Below are 17,425 nucleotides of genomic sequence, written 5' to 3'. Positions count from 1 at the left end.
ATCATGCTAGCTTCGTTTCTTTCGAGCCTACGCATGTCTTCAGCAGTCACGGCCCATGTTTCACTGCTGTGAAGCATGGCAGTTTGCACACATGAATTTACATACACACAAATCTATATATATAAAATTATTTGTCTCTCAGTCTGTTTTCTATGCATTTTCGAATGGCTCGACCAAATCAACTCAAATTTTACAATGTAATAGTATCAGACCCCATGAGTGTCAACATGTAATTTTTTTTTTCATTTGGATTAAAACAATATAACTGTTATATATATACACATATATATACAAACTATGCCATTTTAATCCCAAGCAATGTCGGGTATCTCTGCCAGTTTATTTTAAATGAAATAAAAATTAGCTCAATCATGGCATGTAAACACACACATGTACACACTTTCACTGTCATGACATTTAACGGAAGAAAAATTTTTGATATTATCCACCTCATTTTTAATGTACTTTTAGAGCTGAGTTCACAGCATGTAGGTTCAATTGTATTACACCTAAGGTATACAATGAACTTAAAAGTTTTAAGAAGTTATGCCTTTATAACATCAAAATAGTAGATGTTTATTGAATTACACACTATCTTATAAACATTGAAGTAGCATTTTTGCAATGTACTACTGGAAATCAATCACTTATTTAATATTTAATATATATTCATAGTTTTAACATAGGTGAAAATTTCTTACCTTACCTACCCCAATGGTATGTCCTTGATATAGACACACACATAGATACATAGCTATGTATATATCTATCAATATCAATATCAATTTTTTTGTTGGCATGTACTGAAGAGGACTACCATATATGTACTGACTCCACTAAGTGTTTAACATCTCATTTGAAAAACATCATCTGTAGTTTCAATTGCACCTTTTTTTTTTCTTTTTTCCAGTAGCAGCATTTGGTGTATTTTCATTCAACATTTGTCCATTCACAGCACTGTAGTCTTTCACCCATACAATCACATACTCACCAAACAAAAGGTTGGTGAGAGTTGCTTCACATTGTGAATATTACAAATCCAGAAGATTATGGTTCTTGCATTTTTCTTCAACCTCCACATATCTTTCACATCAATAATCATGTCTCACTACCAACAAAACAATTACAGGTTTTATATAGTCTGTCTATTGCACAGATTGAGAGACCCTTTCAATACCAACAAATCCTACAACTCTATTTATTTCTTATTTGTATAATTCTAGTATTGTGCAATTGTTGTATAATTATTAGCTATATAATTGTTAATTAGTGTAATCCCTAAGTTAAAAATGCTGCATGTCTCATTTGATGTTTCAGAAACTTTCTGCATGCAAGTAAACAGTTCCTTCTTTACTGGTATGTTCAGGAATACATGTATGTTTTTAAAATGCTTAGGATTTAATTAATGATAACTGACACTTAGGAAATTCATTTCCATACATGTAGTAATTAAAAGTTAAGCCATACAAAACAGTAAGGCTACTATAAATTTGAACTTTCCATCTTGTTATATATATTTGAAAGCTTTTGCATGTTTTCATTTTGAAAAGCAATGTAAAACAAAGGTGACCTGGAATAACAGAATATTTTAACATGGTATAATATTAAAGTTTAAGGCATAAATCATAACATGAAGGAATAGGTAATTTTCCAGCATGGCTAAAACTATAATCCCTAAAACAGAGTTTAAGAAAACAAAATAAAAATATATCTTACTTTCATTTTATCTCTTTCTACAGTGGAAACCTTTTGTTCAGAAGATAAACGCTCATGATTTGAAATGACCATTTCTGCTTTATTCAGCCAATCTTTGACTTTCATCAGAGAAATTTCAAACTCTACAAATTTAACATCCAATTGAGCTTTTTCAGTCTGAAATGTATTAAAATTAAGAATAAGGTTAGAAAAAATATATCAGTGATTATAAAAAAAGCAATTCAAACTGTTTAATAGTATTTTTCAATACTAGATATAATTTTTAGCAGAATGAGGAACCTGTAGATAATCTTGATCATCTAATTTCTCTTTAAAACTCATGAAATATGCTCTTCTAATAGAATTTGTAACATATTGCTGCTGTGTTGCTGTTGCAAAGGATCCACAAATATAATAGAAGATATCACTTCCTATGCCCACCTATACTAGCCATATTAGATTATATGTTTACCTTTTAATGACAATCAACCTAGAAATACAATATAAAACCTAGTTTTTTTGTTGGGCCTACGTACTTGAAGATGTCATCAACTCATACTGAATTAAATAAGAAACAGTATTGAATACAAACTAGCCTGGGAAAACTTCTAAACAAAGATGCATTTTTAACAGTTCTACCTTTCCCACAACCTTTCAAAGTTCACAGGCTATTCTACATAAGGTGCACATACACTTTCCAATGTTTCTTGAGTAATAAAAATTGTCAGTTAATATTCTCAGCATCTTAACTTATCATCCTGTTTGACACTAATTCATACAATACCATAACTGTCTGTCAGTTCTATACTACAGGGTGTTCTCTCTGCAGTAGATGTTTTTTCATCTTGACTCTCCAAGATGTATTTCAAAACATGTGTAGAGTCAACTTATGTATTGAAAATGAAGGACGACACTTTCAACACATCTTATAAAGTTTTTTAATATCTTGCAAAGTCTAAGATATTCTTTTGCAGTCTTATACCATCATATAGATATTTATTTTGCAATAAAATACTTACTGCAGAGAGACTCTTTGAACACCCTGTACATGAAGCCACATGAATTAATCTACCTTTGTTTACATTTTAGTTTTTAAAGGAAGTTATAAACCCTCTAATCTAAGGGAGAAAACTTTAATACCTTCCACTCATTTATTTACATATTTACATTCAGCAATATTCATTATTTACGTTCATACCATTGTTGCTGCATTTTAAAGATATTTTCTATATTATTTGTTTTTTTTTAATGAAAACTTTCTTCGAAAATGTTCACCAATCAATCTTTGTGTGACAACATATTAGATAACTTTATTAATGACTTAATGGCAGCTAAGTTTTTGGATATGATAACCTGAAGAAAATATGCATTTCTTCCACGCACACACAATATCTGACTCTGATCTGTCCAATTTTTTATTAAGTTATCAAAAAATGGCTGGACATTGGAAAATTTTGCAAGTATTGTTGGTAAAAAAAAAAAAAATACTAATTTTCAATTTTATTTTTTAGTGTATTAGTTTTCTTTATTTAATTATTGCACAATTTTATTACATTGAAGTGTTATTCTCTAATTACTTCACTGTAATACAACAACTAGGTAGTTGTGGTATATAAGCTTCGTAAGAAACACTTGACTTTCATCTTAAAAAAAGTCTTGTAAATACTTCAATATTAAATGACTAGCACGGCTTGAAACAAAGAATTAATACTATTGGTAAATTTTCTAAACTGCTAAAAACAAGTAATTTCTCAACTCCTACATATGATGCTAATAAACTAAAGTTGATGTGTTAGTCAAAAACTGATGTCATATTTGGAAATCAACATCCAAAACTGAGTGTAAAACCACCTTCAACTCCCAAAAAGCAAAATTGTTATAGACCAGTGTAATATGAATGATTATCTTCATACTGTACTCAATCATTCTAAGTATGGCAAATAATAAAAAAATAAGCATCTTATATTTTTAAAACATATGAAAGGAAAAATGTATTTTAACATTTAGTGTAATTACCAAATCAGTCTGACTCTAATCATAAAAATAATCTGTCTATACATGTTTGCCTATATTTAAAGAAAGATATCTTCCTATCATCTGTATATCTACCTAAGCTGTTTGATTCCCTGTTTTATCTGATAGAATCTGCTAAATCTTTATTGACAAGTCTCTTGATGCTCTTACAAGATCATAGAAAGAAAAAAAAACTTTAGGCAATGTATTAAAAAACTCCTAATCTGCTGAAGCTACTGAAGTACTATAATTTTCCTTTTTTTAAGTTGTTTTTGTTTTAATCGTGAAATCGTTTATCACCATTGATACATTCAAGTGTAAGCCTTCTCATTCACCTGAAGAACTGATTCTCAACTGCAACCCTTACATGGCTGTTGAAAAGTTTTATCGAAGTAATATTGATGCTAAATCCTCAATTCAGTTCAGTTTGTTGCTCAAGAGAATTTTGCAAAATTGGTACATATGTAATTCTTTACTGAAAATTGATTGCTTTATATATAAATTTGCAAAGCATAAATTTATAATTTTTAAAGCTTAATCCTAATGCAATCACACAATTGGAATATCTTCTAATTACTTTCTTAATATGGTTGGCAGAATTGTTTGACAAGATAATATCTTCATATTCTGCAATAATTTACAGTTTATGGAAAGAATGAAGAAAAATGAGATGCTATTTCTAAGAAAGCAACATAAACGAATCCAGAGACCAAGTTTACAGCAACATAGTAGAGCTAATAATAATGATATTGATTTCTAACATGGACACAAAGCTTCAAATTTGAGTGAGCTAGTCAGTTAGACTGTCTACAGTAGTTGACTAGACATTTTTGTTTATCAGTCTTATATGTAAAGGTAGTGTTAACCTCTGTTGAATTAGAATCCAGAAATTAAAATATATAACTAAGTACCACACAGTCTTGTGTTCAATGGTCTACTGATTCTATCAAGCAATGACCTGAAAAACACACACACACACACAAGAAGTGTTGATTTTCTCTCTTCCATACACACGCAAGTATGTATCTGACTCATACACTGTTCACTTTCCAGACATTTGTACAATACTGCATATGCTTTATGTGCACTTTTGACAAGTTGTAGTGCACCTGAGCACTGTATACAATTATTTCATTATTATTATTATCATTATTATTATAACTATAGAACATAGCACTGTAAATGTGATGGGAACTAATAAAAGAACAGATGCAGCACAGAACTAACAAACTAAGTAGGTGGTGATACCAGTAAGTACAATATTGGAGCCTCTAAGCCAGTGGTTCCTAAACTTTTTCAGGCTGCCCCTACCCCCCACACCACCACAAACAGACCACTTTCTGCAGAAAATTCAAAACAACAGTATTTCACAAATAAAACTTCACCTAATTAACCCATTTTTTTTTTTGTTGTTTTTACATCCATCACCCACTTTTAGGCCACCCTATTATCACCTAACTTTTCTTCAACACCCACCAAGGTGGCAGTACTGCCCACTTTGGGAACCACTGCTGTAAGTGGTCATTTAACCTGCTAGAAATATCAACCGGTATTACACTCAAATTACCCTCTGCTATCTCAGAAAAATTAGGAGGGCTCATATTAAATGAAGTAGTGGTATGTAAGATTTTTTGCTCATAGGTCTGCTCAATCAAGATTTCTTAAAAGCTAAATAAAACAAAACTAATATTCTATGTTTTTCTTGTATTCATTATGCACAAAACACATTCTTTACAGTATCATCATGCAACTGCAATGAACAAGAACAAGGCAATAATATTTCAAGTATAATAGACAATACACACAAAATTACAAAGAAAAGCAAAACTTAGTGACCTAGGGAATTGAGGGGCACTTATTTGCTAACTAAATCACAATGCAATATGAATGCCAGAAGCTGTAACTTTCCAATAAAGTTGCTCCCAAAAAGAAGACTCACTTCTTTCACCTCTCATTGTTTAAAATGAAAATGAGATACGAGACCAAAAACAATATATCTAATATAGCCATACTATACCTCCCTTCAGCTAGTATATTAATTCTCTAAAACCCTTAGTTATTTCTCATTTTTTAGCTTTAAAAAGAAACTCAAATGAAATGTGAATATATGCAGCTGTTTAATGTACAAAAAAAAAGAAAAAAACTCAGAAATAGAACAGCTCATAAAAATTCATGTAGAAAAATAATACAACCCAACCACAGAAAAAAGCTAAGGTCATTGAAATCTCAGAAATAAGCAGAACTGACTACAAATGAAAAAGCCATACTATCACACACACACACACAAAAGAAAAGAAAAGAAAAGAGAGAAGCAAACTCCTTAGAAATAACCAGTCCAATACTCAGTTACAACAAAAGTATACTTTTGCCCCTCTTATAACAAGAAACCTTAACAATATCCTGCATAATGATAATATAAGCAAAATCAACAAAATAAAAAAAAACTGACTGTAACAAAATTCATCAATATTGATCAACAGAAATATCTCCTCAAATGATGAATAAATCCTCTATGCAGTCACTTGCTTTGCTAAAAATAGCAACCAAATCTTCATCCAATCACGACCTGCTATTTTAAGAAAGAAATAGCTATTTGATAAAGTTTTCTCTAAAGTACAATATGTCTGGGAAAAAATGGATGGGATGGTCATGGTTGGAATGCTTTTGATATGCTTGATCAGGTCTAACATAGAGATAAAAAACAAATAAACAAAAACCTCCACAAAATAATTGTCAAATACAATCAGATCCTTCAAAAGATTTTCCTCAAGCAAATCCACAATAATGTAATTTACTCAGTAGCCATAGTAGTGATGAAGAAAGAAAAATACACAACACATATTTGACAAAAGAAAGAAAAAAAACTATCAATAATGAACAATATTAAGAAAAGAGATGCCTGAAGTGAAAGAAAAATTGAAACAACTGATCCTAGCAAATAAATGCTGTATAAGATACTTTGAAAAATAAGATGCTCTTCTATCAGAATGACCAATTTCAGACAAATTCCAGACATTAAAAGACTAATAACAACCACATTTGAAGATACAACTAACAAAAAATACTATTCTGCTTAAGAGAGCACATGGAACTAAAATATACAATGAAGATATACAACAAATAAGAAAATAAAGATAAAAAAGAAATAAATGCCACAATTGTGACTCAGTATGATTAGTGATGAATTTACCAACTGAAAATCTCTAGCAATTGAAAAGTTCCTAGGATTGATGAAGTCCTGAATTTCTGGTTAAAGAGCTTAATCAGCATACAAGAAATAAAGAGATCAAAATTTAATTTTAATCTCCTTATTTCCAATGGGTGCAATATTAATTTCCACAATAGAAAGAAAAACAATATCTACATTTGTAGATCATGTAATGTATATTATTTACAAGTTACATGTACATCTGTTTAACATATGTAATAATACATATGAAAAAATGTACAATGTATGAAACTACACACATCTCAGAAATGATATATGGAATTACAAAATGGATGTAAATTCTATCAGACTATTATCTGTCAAACTTTCTACTTGATCAGATAATGTTTGTCTTAGTCATGTTTTGAGAGAGTGAGAAGGGAGGGGGTGAGAGAGAGAGAGAGAGAGAGAGAGAGAGAGAGAGAGAGAGAGAGAGAGAGAGAGTATACATTTAAATAATTAGCATATCTTGAAACTCTGAAGATTAAATAGTTTGAAAATATAAAGAAATAATGATTGAAAAAGAATTTGAAAATTATGACATTTTCAATGACAAACAGTTCATATTCCTTGAATTAACTTTAAAAAAAAATAACAGGGAAATAAAGAAATTATTCAGAATTATTACAAAAATAAGAAAAATTAAATTAACTTTTGTAATTAAACACTAAAAAAAAAACTGTTAATTTATAACATTAATTCAGAATAAGTTATACAACATTGTTTCTAAATATTTATCAGAATATGAAAACAAAATTTTCCATATAAAATTTTTTATTAGTATTTCTATTTTTAAGGAAAAGAAAACATTTCTAATGTAAAATAAAGTAATATGTCTTCTGTTTTGTATTTTAGTTTGCATTTGTCAAATTAAATACAATATTCAAACATGATGAAATTGCTGAAGGCTTAATTTAATAACAGAACAGCAATTTTATTAAAATTTAACAAACCTACAACAAAGTAGATAAAATGATTTTAAAAGGCAACATGGTATTATTGCCAAAACTCTATTCTGTCTTATTATTAAATTATATTCACAACCGTTAGCCCATTTGTAGCATTCTGCCTGCACCCATAGTAATACACATGATGTCAAGTTGAGCTTCAAACAATTATAGTTCTTGGCAATGGCTAAAAGCATGTAAATGCTTTCATAGAATAGTTTCGTGATTATTTATGAAGAAAGAAGACATCAAGACAAGAATAGACTAGGATGAAATGAAGTAGTCATGAAACAAGACCCAAAAAATTTGAGAGGGAATTGGAAGTAAAAGAAAACCAAAGGATGTTGGAGGATTTAAGTAACCAATAAATTTTTAATTTATAATTATAAAATTATTATTTTGCATGACTTCCTCTAAAAATAAAGTGCACTAGTTAGGAAACTCAATTTGTAGAAAATTTATGGTATAGAATTCCAAAATTTGTGGAAGTTTAGCATGCAACTAAAACATGAATTTGAGGTGGTGACAGGAGTGAGAATTAACCATGACCATTCACAATTGTGCTGTAATTACAATATAATGTTACATGGGTTGTCACTGTTACATTCAGGCTCTAGTATTATATTTCTTATGAGGCTATGAGGTTTGAAAAAGGAACAGAGAAATGGTTATGTTTAAGACGATTTCACTGATATTTTTGTATGGCCTGGCATTTCTCAGTATGAGAACCACAGTGAGTGGAATTTACTATGTTTTGGGGGATTTTCATAGTACACTCATCTAATCTGCCTTAAGTTATTTCAACCTCAAGGTTCTATGACAAAATTGTTATCACAGTTATGGACCGTTTTCTTAGATATTTCCCAAGTAATCTATTGCACCATACCTAAAAATGGTTGGCCACACCTCCAGTGAGACTGACACTGAGGGTCACATCATTCTCTTGTATACATAGTTTAAAATTAAATATGAATATACCACTTAATGCATTGTTTATACTAGTATAAACAATATTTAACCATATTTGTAATTTGACTGAGGTTTTTGAGAGTTTAGACAGGTTTATTCCATTAAACCAATGCTTACTGGGATCTTATTTATGGCCAAGATAATGGTAAATGAACTACTTCATTTGAATCTGATGGAGCAAAATCTTTTAAAATCATGTTTGGCAATGTCATCATTAATACACATGAGGTTTAAGAGAACCCTTAGTTCCTTGGTGTTGTCATCATACATTATCACATCAGTCTTGCAAATTACTTTCATGTATTTCTCAACAACAAAATCAATACTGAAAGGTGGATATCAATGCTTCCTACAACACTGTCTGTAAATTGCATGAATGGTAATATTCATTGATCCAACTAAAGAGGGGTTCAGCATTACCACAGGAATCTGCAAACACTCTAGAGGGTAAATGACTATCAAGATGAAACAACCTGTGTTGCAAAGGATGTTGGTACCACAAACAGGATTAGCTGGGGATCCAGCAACAGTATCAGAGATAGATCTATGATCCTTCCCAATCCCATAATGTGCAGGTATGATATGGTTGGTGTCTTGCAAGTTGTTTGTAGTTTAACTCTTTGGCTAAAAGGTGTGACATTATATTCTCATATGAGCATTGAGGAGCTTTATGGTCTTTATGAACTTTTGTGATATTAATATGCTATTACATAATTTGGATACAGTTTCGTAGAATGTCTGTAGGGAATAGGGATACTCCACCATGGTCAATTACACAACTAGTGCATATGCATTTTATGGCAGATTGACCATCTCCAAATTACAACAATATCTGCATCAAACTCTCTCAAACACAACTCACTTTGAACATTTAATTTTTCTAGTATAATTAACTAACATTCAAGGACATCTTGGTCTTCAAGATTTTGATAGATCATAAAAAGAAAGTAACTGGTAATACATGTATTCAAAAAAAGCAGATTAAACAAAAATGTATTTATAAAATTTCTATAAACCAGTTGCATTATTTGACAAGCCTAATACTTTTAAATCTAAGAGAAGTTGCAACCATAGCATAATAGCATTTTTTCTCAAAAAGAGAAAATTAATAATAAAAAAAAAAGAGCTACAAATGAAAGCAGGAATGCTAATACTTATAATCTTAACAGCTCATATTAGGTAATTAAAAAAAGTATTTTTTTGAGATTATGAAAAGTAAATATCATTTTGAAACTAACCCATCTGAGACCACTCTGGTTCTATGAAACAACCTTTCTGCTTTAAAGTGATCTTAATTAATACCTTCCATCAAATTTTATATTTATATTCCAAACAACAGCTTAATGCCAAAGTTATCTTACTAAACACCTCATTATTTTCAATATTATTTGAAATAAAAGCACTGTATTTCAACAGTCAGGGTGGATTGTAAAGAATCAGTAGAATGCTGGGGGATTGCCTTGTAGGGTCTAGTTTCAGCATGTTTAGATTCAAGTTTCACTTAAGACAACTTTGACTTTCATCCTTCCAATGTTGATGTAATGAAGCAGTCAATTTAAATTATCTCCTTTCCAATATCCATGGCTTTTGTGCTAATGCTAGAATTATTAGGAACAAGTGCCATAGAGTCGAATCAACTACACTGTTTCAATCCCTGGTTTATGTGATTTCACTTTACTTTTATTTACACGGATAATACCCTTTGAAAAGTTACAAATATAACACTCTTATTTCCTTTTCTCTGAAGTACTTTATTTAACTTCATCAAGCAATTGCAAGTGATTTTTATTTTGTGCCTTATTTTATTCCTAACTTATTTTTCAGCTGGCGGAATTGTTAGAGTATCATAAAAAATTTTTTAATGTATTTGATCAGCCTCTTAACATTCCAAGTTCAAATTCTGCGAAGGTTAACCTTGCCTTTCATTTCTTCAGTATCAATAAAATAAAGTACCAGTCAAATACTGGGGTTGTTGGCATCAACTAACTCCTCTCTATAAAAATTACTGGTTTAAAACAGAAAACATTATCTCTAACCTATCTACTCTGATAATATTGTTTTAAAATTTAGGCACAAGGCCAGCAGAGGGGGGTAAGTTGATTACATCAACCCCAGTGCTCAAGAGGTACTTGTTTTATCAACCCTGAAAAGATGAAAGGCAAAGTCAACCTTGGCAGAATTTGAACTCTAAATGTAAGGACAAAATGTTGCTAGCCATTTTGTCCAGTGTGTTTAAGTATTCTGCCAGCTCACTGCCCTATATTTTGGTAATATTAAAAAATTCTTAAAATCTGTTTCCTTCTTTAGTTTTTCTTCTATTTTCTACTGAAAAGTTTTAACCCAATGGCTCCATGGCATTTTACTTCAGTGACAGAATTACAAATTATGTTGTTCTGAATATCATTCTGACGTTATTTTCTTTAAAAATTTTCTTATTTTGCAATAAAATTAAGTATTAATAAATTTAAGTTTTATCTCTACAGTAGATGCAAATTCTAGACCAGTATTGGGCCAAATGCAATCTGTGAGACTTTCTGAATAATACATCAACAAAAATTACCTTGAATATTTTTTTTTAATAGTGAGGCCCACCTGATTATGCGTCATGTCTCATATGGCCTGCTTTTCAAAAAAGAAGTTGCCCATGCCTTTTCTAGACAATGCATTTTTGAAGTGTCATTTTCTACTATGGTCTACTAGAGTACTGTGATTATGGTGTTATCTTTATTGTCTTTTTTCCTTACAGACATTCTAGATTGAGAGGTAAAAGTTTGGAGTTTGCATCTAGACAAAGAAAGTGGAGGTGTAGAAAGGCTTAAATGTAATTCTCCAATGTTTTAAAGGGAAGATATATCTTTAATTTTATGTATTTATATAAGTCACAGTACTGAATCTTTTTAACAAGCCTACAATAATTTATTGTAGGCTGGAAAATAACTAAATAAACTATATTATTTACTTGTACCAAGTTTTCTGCTGTAAGAAGGACAGAAAGCAAAGATTTATAAGGAACTTATATATAAAGCATAAGATTTATAAAGAATTTATTGTGTGATTTCATCATCAAGCTTATTATACATACAAATATAAATTTATTATCTAGAAACATTCCTTTCTTGAGTAAATGCCTTTTTCAGAAGCTGAGAAAATTTGGCAACTATAAGTAAGATACTGTAATGCACTCAGTCTTCTTTATGGCACTTACCAATTACATGGCTTGTACAAACTGTAATTTATTTATAGTAATAAATTTTCACATTAGCAGTTTATTACAATATTACTAAAATATTGAGAAAAGAGTTCTATGTCTACTTCAAATACCATAGTCTGATAAAAAAAAAATTGATTCACCTCTTTTTCATTCAGATCTGATTTAAATTCAGATTAAAATAATCATAATATATTTAAATGAATTGACCTAAATATGAGAAACATATCAGGTTTGGATTAATTGTGAAGGAAAATTACATTAAAATATTCCATTATTTAAGTTTGATTTCATTTCATTTGTCTTCCTACACTATTCAGAAAGAACAAGTGTAGAAAAAAAAAATCAAGAAACTCTTCTTAAAGGAAAGATTTGTATTCACTAACAAATGTTATATACAATCATAGTGAAAAATACTTTAGGGGGAAAAAATGGGCAGTGGGATGTAAAAGTTAATGAGAGCTGACTAGTCTATAAGCCCATATAAAATGGCAACAACATAGTATATTCTGTTGCTAACCATTATACTATAGGTGCATCCTATAGTTGATATTTATTTTGTCTTCGCTTCTCTCTTTTTATAAATCCACCTCATCCAACCAAGTCAGGTTTGAACAATTAATCATATAAAAGTATAGTTCAGTTCTTCTCAGCCTCATTCAGAATCAAATGCTAATCAGTTTTGATTAGTGTAAAATGTTAAATTTACATCAATGTCTTTTTATTTAAAAAAAAAAGGGTTCAATAACAACAGGAATTCAATCAGTTGCCATTGATTTAAATGCAGTTGAATAGTTATCATTACAGACAAAATTTTCATTATATCTAAAAATAAATCCAGAATAATTTCCTAAATATTTATTGGAGAAAAATAGTGGAAATTAATCAGCTTAACCCTTTTGATGCAAATGTGTTTGAGAATGTCTGATTTTATAATTCAAAACAATCTAATTTTGAAATGTTTGTAAATATGTAAGAAACTATCATGATAGCACAACCGTGGCTGAGTGTTTAAGAGACTTGCTTCCCAGCCATGAAGTAATGGCTTCAGTCCCACTGCACAGCATCTTGGGCAAGTGTCTTCTACTATAGCATTGGGAGTAGATTTGGAAGACACAAATTGAAAGAAGCTTGTCATGTATGTGTATTTGTCCCACCACTGCTTCACAATTAGTGTTGGTTTGTTTATGTCTCCATAATTTAACGGTTTGCCAAAAAGAGACCTATAGAATAAGTACCAGACATTTAAAAAATAAGTACTAGAATTGATTTGTTTCACTAAACCTTTTATGGCAATGCCTTAGCATGGCTGCAGTCCTATGACTGAAACATACAAGATATGCTCCAAACACCAAATCCTAGATTATTTTTCAAATTAATTAAAACACATTGACAGTGTATGTCATTAGAAATACGGCAAGGAAGGGTTAAATTATTTTTCATCATCACTATCATTATTGAAAATTAGTTTCTCCATTCTGGATAAATTACATAGGTCTACAATATTTCAGAATATTTCTATTTTAATCCTAATTCTCACATATCTGCTTTTCTTTTCCTTTAAAAAAAAATTTTTTTACAGCAATGCATGCACATCTATTTGTTGAAAGAAAGAGATAGCAATATCATAACTATGTTTTAAACACAGAGATGCAGCCCTTATTAAAATGCTTAACAGAAAATTGCAAAAAATAAAACTATAATCCTTTTCTCTTCTTTCGTGTTTAATTTCCTTCCAACCCTATATTAATAGATACATTCTGCATGTCATGAATTATTAGCAAAGAATATTTTCATACTATATTGAATTAAGAACATTCACTTCAAAAATTCATTAAAAAAGTATTCTTTATAGAAAGAAATATGACAATCAAAGACATGAGATCATTTAAATGATCAAGTAAAACAGTAAAACATTTCTTATGATATTACAGGTACTTTAAGAAATAATACTACAATTAGGCTATAGGTGATATAGTATTTTAAAGAAAACACTTTATGCGCTATGTTCTACATAGTACATGACTGACTGCTTAAAAAGATTTGCTCCAAGTCAATAACAACCTTTAAAACTAGATGAAGCTAAGTCACAAAACAGACAGAATTATATAAAAAGAACATTTAGGTTAACAAGCATTACTTTCTAGAGGAATACTGGAAGTCTATAAATTCCACAAGAATTAGCTTCAATATTCAAGGAAATAACAATAACAGCATAAAGATTTTAAAAAAACTAAGTTCTACCATTTCAATGCATATTCTATTCTACCACTTTCAAAGTGGCATAATAGACTTGTGTTAGTGGTTCCTAATAGAAAAAAAAGTATTTGTCTAATTAGTCTTTTATGATTGTGAAGCCAAAACTGGTTACAGCAATGTAGAGAATCTTGGCAACATTTCATGACTTTGTTCTCTAATGAGAATCTCTTTGCAAGAGGACATCATTAGCTAGTGGGTTCACTGTAGTTAAATTACCTAGCTGTGGCCACTTAGAAAAAATACTTGCTACTGAGTTTGATGTAACCTGAAGTTATAATTAAGATTTTAGCTCTGGATATAATTCTTTTTAAAGAAATATGCAAAACAATATAAATAAAATAATATTACATGAGTGTGTGTGTGTAACATGACATACTCACACACATATGTAGAGGCATTTTTAGGAGATAAAAGAAATAAAAAATATTATTTAAATTCCGTAAAAATATCTGAAGCTTAACAAACAAAAAGATGTATATGAAATCAGCTCTTTTTCTTTCCATCCTAAAGTGCAGGCCAATAGATTTGACTCAATCATCTTACAAGGTTTTCAATTAATACAATATGATTATGATGTAACTTAAGGTGTTTTGTTTCAAGTTCTTCGCAATTTAGGAGTCCTTTTTTTAAAAAAAAAAAGAAGCAAAATATCAATAATCATTTGTAACTTCTGAAGTTCCTTCCATGCATGCACTACACCAGTCAATAGATTACAACACATTCTATATTGGTGAGCTGCCTACTAGATATAAGATGTATCTTAAAAAACCAGATAAGTTATAAAATACTGCTTAAACATCAAACAAGAACAAAAAAAAAGTCAAGATAATATGAAAATGATAGAAGATACTAAAATTCATTAAAAATTCTAAACAACAAGTAGTGAAAAATGATAAATGCTATCCAATTCACAAAACGAATCCAACTCTCAATAGAATGCAATAGGCAAGGTATGGCAGCTGAAAAATTACAACTGCTATTGACTCATTCATGATTGTGGGAACATTGTTCAGATGAAATGTGATGTCACATCACACCAGCCATGACTGATGGTAAGTTTACATTCAAAATACTCATCACTGGCATGATGTAGAAAACAGAACACTAATCTTCAAAATGAGTGCTGAATACTTGAAGGATCTTTTTAAACAAAGCATTGCATACTGTATGTATACACTGGATGAACAGTACAATTAAATGTAAAATTCACATAAGGCATGGAAGAGGAGTAATGGCTAACTGTTAAAACTGTGTTCTAGTTATACACTCAATACAACATACCTCTAGTTGTGTGTGCATGCACACACATGTATCTATGAAAAGGGCAGAATAGCTTTAAGAGCTTTAAAGACTTCCTTTGTTGGGTTTCTCAGTACAAGGCTGTAAAATGTGACTGTAAAATGTGGTTAGGTGTAGCATTAGGAGAGCTGTAAGCATTTTACTCCAACTGTACAATGTATGGAGGTGTAAAGACACTTAAAGTAAATTTTCATTCATTAACAATGACCAGCAATATTTAAATATTGTGAAGGATGCCAAAAGGTAAATACAATAATGTGGCTTAAATTGACTTTAAATCATAGCACATTAAATGTTTCATGAATTATTAAATCTCTTGTAAAATTTTATCAGAAAAATATGACAACTTCATAAAAAATCAAATACAAAAGTTTGTAGGAAATCTTAATTTTAAATCATGAATTTGCAGAATCTACAGAAAATCTCAATTTTAAATCATGAATTTTACATTACTTGTGAAACCTAAGAGATAATCTTTCTGAGCATTCAAAAAGAACTTTTATCTTTTCAATTATATCACATTCTTAGGAATATTACTGATTATTTTCTAATTTATAGATCAGTGACTAGTTGTCACTTTGAAAACTATATATTTCGAACGGGAATTTGGCAGCGCCACCTCTAGCCAAACAATTATTCTGTGCTGATGAAGGGAAATAACCTGGAAATTGCGATACACAGATATTGTTTTGAACCAGGTGGGGGTGCTAGATTCCCTTGTTTGAAAATGTAAGGACACAGATCACGTCATAGAGCCAGCTGGAGACGATGTGCCCTGGGGCTAAATTACAGCAACATTTGTCCTAAACCAGGACTGCCATGTTATGTTGGCAAACAATCTTTACTACAAAGTACTGTTGCTGAATGTCTCACATTGTGAGATTTAAAAATAGTAATTTTAGTTGAATAAGAGAAGTATGTATTATGAAATCACAAACATCAGTAAAATTTTTTATATTGTGGATACAAAATGAGTACAAATCCAAAAATCAATGTTCATATAAGTTTAATGAAGAACACCTACTTAGTAATATGATGATGATGATATATATACATATACATATATATATATATATATATATATATATACACACACACACACACATTATATATATACACACACACACAGATATATATATATAAATAATGTTCAGGAGTTAATTAGTTAGTAACAGAATGTACTCTTTTAAATGAGTGTTTCTAAAAAGTTTTTTTAAACTGTCACCCTCTTTTTTTTGTTCACTCTCTTTCAATGCCACTCATCCTCTGCTTTGTTTAGCAAAATCAAATATGCTACAAAAAGTTACTGCCAACAGATTGATTGCCATTAAAAGACTTAGGCATAAGACATTTCATCAATATATATTACCATACAATTCAGACACAATGGAAACTGAAAACATTTTATGAAAATTAGGGCAATTAAAAGACGCATGTATTGCCTCCTCTATGATCCCCTCTGTTTCCATTACCCGATGCTCAAAATATCTGGCAGTGTTGGCTATAGCCTAGTCACCCGTATTACGAACCAGGTGATACACGAAGGAGTCATACCCTATGACTGGTGTAGCAGCATCATAGTCAACTGCTACAAAGGTAAAGGGGACGCTTTAGATACAAATAATTACAGAGGCATCAAGCTGTTAGATCAGGTTATGAAAGTTACAGAGAGGGTCATAGCCCAACTAATTAGGGAGCGAATCAATTTAGATGAGATGCAGTTTGGGTTCGTGCCAGGTAAAAGCACTACTGATGCCTTATTTCTAGTGAGACAGTTGCAAGAGAAATACCTAGCTAAGGATAAACCTCTGTACCTGGCTTTCGTTG

The 17,425-nt window shown here is 30.4% G+C and overlaps 1 protein-coding gene across 5 annotated transcripts in view; it reads right to left on the bottom strand.

The window, feature by feature from the left end:
- LOC106873450 (dystrophin) overlaps positions 1–17,425 on the bottom strand; it is a 562,674-nt gene that overhangs the window by 433,625 nt on the left and 111,624 nt on the right. For all 5 annotated transcript variants that reach the window (XM_014920808.2, XM_052976364.1, XM_052976366.1 and 2 more), the window contains one exon: positions 1,717–1,872. In XM_014920808.2, the coding sequence (XP_014776294.2) occupies positions 1,717–1,872 (156 nt within the window). The remainder of the gene's footprint in view (positions 1–1,716; positions 1,873–17,425) is intronic.

This window comes from Octopus bimaculoides, chromosome 2 (assembly GCF_001194135.2).
Source record: "Octopus bimaculoides isolate UCB-OBI-ISO-001 chromosome 2, ASM119413v2, whole genome shotgun sequence".
NCBI classification, from domain to species: Eukaryota; Metazoa; Mollusca; class Cephalopoda; order Octopoda; family Octopodidae; genus Octopus; species Octopus bimaculoides.
This window is presented reverse-complemented; position numbering and strand designations above follow the sequence as displayed.